Source organism: Salvelinus alpinus, chromosome 7, assembly GCF_045679555.1.
Source record: "Salvelinus alpinus chromosome 7, SLU_Salpinus.1, whole genome shotgun sequence".
NCBI classification, from domain to species: Eukaryota; Metazoa; Chordata; class Actinopteri; order Salmoniformes; family Salmonidae; genus Salvelinus; species Salvelinus alpinus.
In genome coordinates, this window is record NC_092092.1 from 34,182,084 (window position 1) to 34,192,243 (window position 10,160).

Below are 10,160 nucleotides of genomic sequence, written 5' to 3' on the forward strand. Positions count from 1 at the left end.
CCAGCTCTGCCCTTGGCCTTTTCTGAACATCCAGGCATATACATGTTTGACATTAAGCCTGACAGGAGGCCCTCTGACTGGGGTCAGAGAATGGCTTATTCCCTTGACCTTTAGTAATCCAGGCCTATAACAGTTTTTCATTTAGCCTGACAAGAGGCCCTCTGACTGGGACTCAGAGAATGACTTCCTCCCTTGACCTTTTGTCATCCAGGCTAGTCATCCAGGCGTTGGGATAGAGCACCTGCCAAGGACAGAGCTCAATATCCGCCCGCATCCAAGCTGGGGACTGGGCTCAAAAGCCAGGCCCTCCCTGGGGCTTAACAAGCACCAATCAGTCGCCGAAGGGATGGCCACCTTAGGAGCGTTAGAACCGTGGTTCTGAAGGACCCAGAACCCTCGAAACAGCCCATTGCTAAATATCCGCACGGGTCTAGAAGTTTGCCACCGTTCCCGGATCTCTAGGACATGGTTCTCTGTTTGTCGAAATCCAGGTTTCTCAAATTTCCCCGGTACATGTCTAGTCCACCTGGAACTGAGTGGGGCTACCACGGGGAAGGCCAATTGTTGACATAAGCCCTGTCACCCACAGGGTGTTGCTCCACTAGATGGGGTCAAATACCCCCGTTTTGGTCTTTAACCATTAATAACTCGAAAAGTAAATGTCCAATCTGGATGGGGTTTTTTGCATGAAAGGGCACACTAGACGCACATTTCCATGTAATCAAAACCGTTTATCAATAACATTTTATAATATAATTTTGTGTTAGAAAGTGATGAAAATAAGTACAGGGGACGGGGGGGAATAGCTTCCGGGTAGACTGGTCCTATTTGACTAAGGGTAACTGTAGCCCATCACGAGAGAAGGTACCCGTCCAAATTCTTTATAATTTTCAGAAAATTCAGAGTACACGTTTCTCTCCAGCTATGCGCCTGGTGATTGAACGGGTTACCAGGTGCTAATTTAAAAAATTGTTAAAAAGGGCTCCATGCCTGGGTTTTGGAGCACCCCACACCCGGGCCCAGTCAATAGAGGTCACCCCTGATCATTTTGGAAGGTTTTTAAAAAATCTTCGGAGAAGTCCAAACATCAACTTTCGCTTCAGAGTCTAAGTCCAGCCGTGCACCTGGTGATTGAACGGGTTACCAGGTGTTGATGGGGGAAATGGCTCCAGGGGCCAGCCCTCGCCAGTAGTCCAAAAAAAAGTGGGACAGAGCAGCCAACCTCCACAGGCTGCCTGCTCTGCCCCCTTGAAGGACAGTGGAACTACGGACCTCCAGGCCACTAGGCCTACACTCCCTGCCCGGGTCAAAACCCCTCTCTCTGAGCCTGAGAGTATAGCTTACTCCCTGGAACTACGGACCTCCAGGCCTCTAGGCCTACACTCCCTAGGTCAACACCACTCTCTCTCTCGACATGAGTCCCAGCCGGGGCCACCCCCCTCCATAACCTCACCCACCAGGCAAACTGGGGTACCCACACTTAAGCACCCCTCCTCAGACACTAAAGTATACAGCCCCACTGTCACAATCCACGTGCACCTGGTAACCAGCCCCGCTGTCACGAACCACGTGAACCTGGTAACCGGGTGACCGACCCGCTTTCCGCTCAGAGACTAAGTCCACACATTTGGGTTACCAGGTGCTGGTGGAACTTTCCAGCCGGGTCTCCACCTTCACTAGCCTGCTTGCCCTCTCTCTCACTCTGGGCCTCTGGCCTCTCATACTCTGGCTCCTGGCCCTTCTCTGTGCACCTGGTAACCCATTAGTAAAGAAGGAGGAAGGTGGAGGAAGACGCCTTCCGTCCCCGACAAAAGCTTAGATCTGACTTGGAATAGATCACAGCGAATGAGCTGCTCTGCTACTTACGAAACCCTGACCCAAATCAGGTAATCTACGAGTAACATGACAGAGGCTGTTCACCTTGGAGACCTGCTGCAGATATGGGTACGGCACGGCGCGAGATTTACACCCTGTCCCCCAGATTGTCAAGGGCCAGCGAGAGCTCAATGGACGCCGCCGGAACCACAACGCTTTCCAGGGCTTGGGCCCCTCTCTCGGGTCGAACCCATTCCAGGGTGCCCTGCCCTTCACAAAGAAAAGAGAACTCTCTCTGGGGCTCCCGCCAGCTTTTCTGGGATCGGTCGCGTTACAGGACGCCTCACGGCGCCCGTCTCCGCCACTCCAGATTCGGGGACCGACTGACCCATGTTCAACTGCTGTTCACATGGAACCCTTCTCCACTTCGGCTTTCCTCCAAATAGTCAGGGCCGTGACCTCACTAAACCATCCAATCGGTTTCACTGTACTGGCCGTGTGTACTTAGACTTGCATGGCTTAGTCTTTGAGACAAGCATATGCGACTGGCAGGATCAACCAGGTAGCCCCTCGCAACATAGAGGTTCTACCTGGGCGCACTAAGTGGATAACAGCCAGGTCACGGTCCTACCCCGTGACGGGAGGAGGCCCTGGTGCAATCCACCTTGTGCCCAGTGGGAGGCCCTGAACTGCCTGTGGCGCCGCTCGAGAGGTCTTTGTCTAGCTGGAGGGTTTAGTAGGAACCGCACAACTGAGCCAACAACAGGGTTTGAGAAACACACGTGTCTCTGGCGCCGGTGCGTAGCGGAGTGGCCCCCACCACAGGCATCGCTGCCTGGGTGTGCCGCTCCCCACACCGGAACACAGTCCTTCATCGGCCTTGCCCTCTGACGTAATGCGGAGGAATTCCCGTACTCAGGATAGACTGGAGCGACTATTGTCATTACGTTTGACTGAAGGGTTTTTACCCAGAATTCGGTCAATATCTCATATTTTTCAACTCGCTTCCGGGTAGGGCCCCGAACTTCAATAGTGGACGACTCACCGTCGACCTCATCACTCTCGCTATCCGTTGAAGTCCCCCCGACGCAGCCTTGCTTCCTCGGTTCCGACTGTGTTTCACCACCGTTCTGACTGGTTGGCTGCGCCACCGCCGCCACCTGCTCACCCTCGTCCACTAGCTGCTGCTCCGCCGACCGTTCACTGTCAACCCCCGGCAAAGTCCCAGGGTTCTCCCTGGGCTCCAGCCGCGTTCCACCACCATCGTTCCGCTGCATGTATTGCCCTGATTCAGGCTGTTGTCTGTCAGTTGAATGCCAGCTCGCTAGCATAGCGTGCTTCCATTTGATAGTACCAGACTTAAGTGCATGGGTGACTTTGAAATGTCGTTCTATCCAGCCAATGTTCTGCTTGGAACAAAGCCCACAGTTTCTTTTTCGTCAGCTGTTCACACCTTCTCTCTCCTGCCTTACTGTGTGCGTGAGTCCTTGTTTGCTCCACCGACCAACAAACTAACCCTAAGCATAACCCCTGAGCCTAAAATTGCATTTTTCCTTGTGGGGACCTGCAAAATGTCCCCACCACCTAATTGTCCTTGTTATACTATCCTTGTGAGGACTTCTGGTACCCACAAGGATAGTTAAAGAAACACACACACACACAAACACATGCACACACAAACACATGCGCGCACACACACTCACACGCACGCACGCACGCACGCACGCACGCACACACACACACACACACACACAGCAAACATTGCTAAGACTTGCAGAGGGCATAGAAAATATCCAGGATGGTACCACAGTATCTCCATGGTAACATACTGTTGGCCATACACACTGTTATAAACTGCATAATAAGTAATAACTCAAAAGGAAAAATGAAGACTGGGCACCGAAGTTTGGATTTCAACAAAACTGTCTTTAATTCACTGGTACTGTTTATAAAATCAGCAAGTCTGCTTCGATGCCAACTTAAACAAGGTGTGAGTGTGTTTGTGTATTATTTTGTGTGCTTGATGAGTGTACTGTGTGTATGGATTGTGGGGTTTTGCGGGTACGTGTGTGTGTGTGATGTGTGAATGTAAGAGTGCTGGATAAGGCAACATGCAGTAATCAGTTTCCAATGACCTCAAAGTAATAATACACACATACCTGCTCTATAATACAGACACTGATGCTGGACTGACCTGCTTTATATGTAACAGACACACACAGACACACACTTTGTACCTGCACAGGGCAGACCTGTTTTTTGTACCTGCACCTGTTTTAGTCTCTAACATTACTTGCTGACACAGGGAAGGGCGGGACACACTGAGTGACAGGGCAGAGGAAGCCTCTGAGTGGCTGAGATGGTTGACAACAGGAGCAGTTGACCAATGACAGTAGAAAATGTACTATTTTTTGTGGGAATCAAAAATCGATTTGGAATATAAATTTCCCAGCATTCCCTATGTGTGATGCTCCTCTATTCTACCTGTCTGTCTGACTATTGCTTGGTATTACTATGACAACAACATATTTTCACAAGTAATCATCATTCTGAATCACTTTCTGCTTTCCTCCCTTTCAACTCTGCCAGTCGACCCAGGCCATATCTAGAGCCAGACTAAACCCAGGCTAGACCAAAACCACTGTAGTGTATTGCGTATATTGATATCTTCTGCTGTTATGTGATTCCGAGTGGTAGCAGGAGCGTTCTTCCTCTCACACACACTAACAGTACATGTGTATTGCTTTCTGGCGTGTCTCAAGACATATTGTTTTGATATGCCGGGTAGTGTAGTGTTAACACACAGTTAGGCAACACACTATCTAGGTTACACCCACACTCCATCCCCAGGCGACAGCTGGCAGGTCTAGGTGCTGAGCTAAGCCTTGAAAAGAACATCAGGTACAGCCAATTGGGGTGATCGGCTGTCTGGGAGAAAGAGAGGAGGCCAGAAGCCTCTCTGCCGGCCTTTTGTTTGTTTCTTTGTGTTAGTTAACCTCTAGTTGTTTGTTTCTTTGTGTTAGTTAACCTCTATAGTTGTTTGTTTCTTTGTGTTAGTTAACCTCTATAGTTGTTTGTTTCTTTGTGTTAGTTAACCTCTATAGTTGTTTGTTTCTTTGTGTTAGTTAACCTCTATAGCTGTTTGTTTCTTTGTGTTAGTTAACCTCTATAGTTGTTTGTTTCTTTGTGTTAGTTAACCTCTATAGTTGTTTGTTTCTTTGTGTTAGTTAACTTCTTTATTTGGGGATGCCTTTTTCTTGTTTTGTTTTTGTACATATTTATGTTTCACCATCTGAACAAGTAATAATCCACTTGGACTGGCTGGTCAAGAGGGCAAGAAGGAGCTGGCCCTGGACTTACGGTAAGGTGGCTGTCTCCTGGGCGCACGTACATTCAACACCTGGTCACATACGCTTCCTTCTCATATTGATGCACACATCAAATCAGGTTACAGACCAGTAAACTAGGCCTAAGACCCCTAGACTTAACAAGTGCAACGATATAAGCCGGCTAGTTAATCGGTTTTAATATGACCCTGTTACATGTGTGACCAAACACACTTTAACACACACACACACACACACACACTCTCTAATTCAATGCACATGTCCCTACAGCAGCATCTCATGGACAGAACACCCCTGAACTGGCCTACTACTTGACACGTCTAACAGACACCCACACACAAGCATCCAAACGACGATAAATCTCTCTGTGGTTCTGTAATCCTGAATAATCATCACAGCTCTCATCCACCCTGTGTGTGTGTGTGTGTGTGTGTGTGTGTGTGTGTGTGTGTGTGTGTGTGTGTGTGTGTGTGTTTGTGTGTGTGTGTGTGTGTGTGTTGTTGCTGTGTGTGTGTGTGTGTGCGCAGGCCTCTTGATAGAGTACTGGGTGGCGATAGGGAGAACATAACACTAGGGCGAACAACATGACGACAACGACACAAAGGCGGGGAGCTATACAGGAGAGGGGGGCCAGAGGGGGGCTGTTAGGGGAAACAGAGGGTATCAGGGAGGGCAAAGGGGGTATCTGGAAGAGTCTGTATCGGTTTTGGTTCCATAAAGTAGAACATCTGGAAGTCTGGAACAGCAGGGCGAGGGGAGCGAGCGACCAAACGGAAGGCTGGGGAGAAGAGGTCCCTGGAATGACTAGTAGCCGCCCTGAGAGCCCTGAGAGTGAGAGAGGGAGAGAGAAAGGAAGTATCAACAATCATGTCATGATATCACCATCTTATGCATAAAGAAAGTAACATGAAACGCGTGGTTCGTTGTCACTTACCTCTCCTTCTCCTCCCTGCTCCATTCCTCCATATTCCGCCTACAGAGAGAGAGTTTACGTAAGAGTAGGGAAGGAAGAAAATTAAGGTGGGATGACATGAGAGGTCTAGGGGTCTCAAGCAGTGAACCATGTTCATGTGATGAGTAACCTTGCCTGAGACCTGAAGACTTGTGTTTGCTCCTAGACCTGGCACCTAGGCTTTAGTGCGTTGGGCTAGCGCAATCGTGCGGCGTGCAGACGCCCGGGCTTCACACCCAGGAGGTTACAGCTACATCAAGCAGATTATCCCTTATGTCATGCTTATGACAGGGTTAAGTCTGATACAGGGCCACTCAGTCCCAGTCTCTGAGCTGAAGTGTCTAACGAGGCGGAAGGTTAGCATGCCATAGCTAGCAGAGTAGATGTGATGGCACAGGAACAAACTCTGTTACACTCTTTTCTGTGCACCCTAACCAGAGGGATCCATTCAGAGTAAGTGCATGTCCATATGCTACACCAGAGATGCAGCATTATTATCTATATTACACCTAGCTGAAGTAGAGCAGAGTTAGACATGGTTATGGAGAGGGTTAAATCAGGTTTAGAATGTAACCCCAGGTCCTAACAGCACACTAGGCAGTCAGTGTTTGAAAGCCCCCTTTGGAATGATATATGCACTTAGGGATGATCTATGTTAGGCAGAATCATGCAGCATTCCCTAGCCAGCCACCCCGCCATAACCTATAACCTCTGAACCCCCCTTCTCTCTCCTGCCCAATAGGCACCTCGTATACAGGCTGAGGCTCCTCCTACCAATGGAACGTAGAGGAAACAAACACAACAATAACAACAAAGGGTTAGCAGCACAACGCCAACACAACGCCAACACAGCACTGCTACAATTGCAACGTAAGCGCACAAAATATAAGCTATGTCAACACACAAAGCAATATCAACACACAATATCAACACTCTCAGCACGCACAATAGCATAGCAACACAACAGCATAGCAGGATCACAACAGGAGGAAATCGAACCTGGCTGCCACACACAGAACGATGCCAACACACAAAGTAAAACACACCTTCACACACACGATTCAGAACACAACAGAAAAATACAGACCTCTTCATATTGGGAATGTGGAGTGAGTTATAGGCCTACCGTAGGCCTACCGTCAAACCTAATCTGCCTGGACCTCTGAACCACTGGCTATTGGAGGAGCTGTCATTCCCGTCTGTCTCTGCTGTACTGTGTTAAATAGCGCCACCATGTGGTCAAGCAGAAGACTGTTTTTATGGCGACAGCACTACTGTCTGAGCCCAACTGAAGGATTTAGACACTGTTATGCGTGTTGACGCTGCAGTCATGTTGTTGCTCGACATTCTATTGTAATCATTTCAAAAGGGTGCTGTGTCACCTGATTGATAATCTCACGATGCCAGAAGCCTGGGCTGTCATAGGCTACCTGAATGACAATGTCAAGTTTGGTGTCTAGTTATTAGTATGTCAATGGTCCTAATCTGCTATTCCTTACCGGTTATTGATCACTTGAATATTCTTGTTCACATTGACCTGTCAGTCACTAATTGATCGATCATTCTTTCATCTGTTGTCATGGTAACTCACCGCCTGTCCGGTGTTCTCCATGCCACCCTGCGAGAGGTCAGCTCCGGCAGCAGTGGGGTCCCCGACGATGTTTGCCTGGTCGCGGTTAGCAACTGACACACAGAGATCGATCAGTCAGTTAATAAATCAATCCGATCCCACAAGAATATGTGTGTGTCTCACCTTTGTTTACTCCTGCGTCCATTCCCTCCTTTGTCTTTGAACCTGAGGACAGGGGAGACATCACAACATGTCAACAGATCAATATATTGAAATCACACTGCAATGGATGCCATGAAACATGATCAGGGATCAGTGTTGTGATTTACTATATAAACTCAGCCTAAGAAGTACTGTGTTAATTAAGGAGTGCAGCAAACAGAAATCTGTTGTAACCGTTTGGTAATATAAACTCAGCAAAAAAAGAAACGTCCCTTTTTCAGGACCCTGTCTTTCAAAGATAATTCTTAAAAATCCAAATAACTTCACAGATCTTCATTGTAAAGGGTTTAAACACTGTTTCCCATGCTTGTTCAATGAACCATGCACCTGTGGAACGGTCGCTAAGACATTAACAGCTTACAGACGGTAGGCAATTAAGGGCACAGTTATGAAAACTTAGGACACTAAAGAGGCCTTTCTACTGACTCTGAAAAACAACTAAAGAAAGATGCCCAGGTTCCCTGCTCATCAGCGTGAATGTGACTTAGGCATGCTGCAAGGAGGCATGAGGACTGCAGATGTGGCCAGGGCAATAAATTGCAATGTCCGTACTGTGAGACGCCTAAGACAGCGCTACAGGGAGACAGGACAGACAGCTGTTCTCGCAGTGGCAGACCACGTGTAACAACACCTGCCCAGGATCGGTACATCTGAACATCACACCTGCGGGACAGGTACAGGATGGCAACAACAACTGCCCAAGTTACACCAGGAAAGCACAATCCCTGAGGCTGGACTGAGGGCTTGTAGGCCTGTTGTAAGGCAGGTCCTCACCAGACATCACAAGGCAACAACGTCACCTATAGGCACAAACCCACCGTCGCTGGACCAGACAGGACTGGCAAAAAGTGCTCTTCACATGACGAGTCGTGGTTTAGTCTCACCAGGGGTGATGGTCGGATTCGCGTTTATCGTCGAAAGAATGAGCGTTACACCGAGGCCTGTACTCTGGAGCGGGATCGATTTGGAAGTGGAGGGTCCGTCATGGTCTGGGGTGGTGTGTCACAGCATCATCGGACTGAGCTTGTTGTCATTGCAGGCAATCTCAATGCTGTGCATTACAGGGAAGACATCCTCCTCCCTCATGTGGTACCCTTCCTGCAGGCTCATCCTGACATGACCCTCCAGCATGACAATGCCACCAGCCATACTGCTCGCTCTGTGCGTGATTTCCTGCAAGACAGGAATGTCAGTGTTCTGCCATGGCCAGCGAAGAGCCCGGATCTCAATCCCATTGAGCATGTCTGGAACATGTTGGATTGGAGGGTGAGGGCTAGGGCCATTCCCCCCAGAAATGTCCAGGAACTTGCAGGTGCCTTGGTGGAAGAGTGGGGTAACATCTCACAGCAAGAACTGGCAAATCTGGTGCAGTCCATGAGGAGGAGATGCACTGCAGTACTTAATGCAGCTGGTGGCCACACCAGATACTGACTGTTACTTTTGATTTTGACCCCCCCATTGTTCAGGGACACATTAATCCATTTATGTTAGTCACATGTCGATGGAACTTGTTCAGTTTGTCTCAGTTTTTGAATCTTGTTATGTTCATACTAATATTTAAACATGTTAAGTTTGCTGAAAATAAACGCAGTTGACAGTGAGAGGAAGTTTCTTTTTTTGCTGAGTTCATTTATTTGGTGAGGTTGTAGTAGCAGGGAGAGCACTGCAGGTGGCAGTGTAGAATTCAGCAGCATACTGTATGTCACTCTGTAAAATCCAAATGGATGATATTATCTTATAATTACTCTCCTCCATAGTAAGTGTTCCTCTGTACATCTCTCTCTCTCTCTGTCTCTCTCTCTCCTCTTTCTGATGCTACAGTATGAAAGGTTACTAGGCTGATTAAATAGTAGTTATGCAACCAGCTGGATAGAGGGAAAGAGCAAAGGAGGGATAGAGGGAAAAAGAGAAAGGGAGGGGGAGTGGGTATAGAGAGAAAGATAGCCTATAGGGAAGATGCATGAGCAAATCCAGCACAAAACCAGAATAATGATACATCTCTTTCACATACATGACACACGTTTCCATAGCACACAGTTCATTGGAGATGCATACTCTCGCTTTATCTCTATCTCTTCTCCCCCCTTTCTCTCTCCTCCACACTCTCAGAACTGCAGATGCCTCGCTTCCTCCTCCATTTCGCTTCTTCTTTTTTCTCTCCCCCTCCCTGTTCCATCTCTGTCTCTTTCTCTCTCTCTCTGCACGCTCCCCGTAGTCTGTGAGCCACGTGCCGAGCTGCGCAGTACTGCAGCAG

General features: G+C 48.4%; 1 protein-coding gene across 2 annotated transcripts in view; it reads right to left on the reverse strand.

Moving 5' to 3' along the window:
* Window positions 1-3,720: 3,720 nt before the first annotated feature.
* LOC139580863 (alpha-synuclein-like) overlaps window positions 3,721-10,160 on the reverse strand; it is a 9,037-nt gene continuing 2,597 nt past the window's right edge. The window contains exons 2-6 of one of the 2 annotated variants that reach the window (XM_071409943.1): window positions 7,868-7,909; window positions 7,706-7,797; window positions 6,861-6,884; window positions 6,097-6,135; window positions 3,721-5,987 (exon numbers count right to left, since the gene is read on the reverse strand). In XM_071409943.1, coding sequence (XP_071266044.1) covers window positions 5,967-5,987; window positions 6,097-6,135; window positions 6,861-6,884; window positions 7,706-7,797; window positions 7,868-7,909 — 218 coding nt within the window. In that variant the 3' untranslated portion in view covers window positions 3,721-5,966. The remainder of the gene's footprint in view (window positions 5,988-6,096; window positions 6,136-6,860; window positions 6,885-7,705; window positions 7,798-7,867; window positions 7,910-10,160) is intronic. The other variant, XM_071409944.1, reaches the window with a different exon arrangement.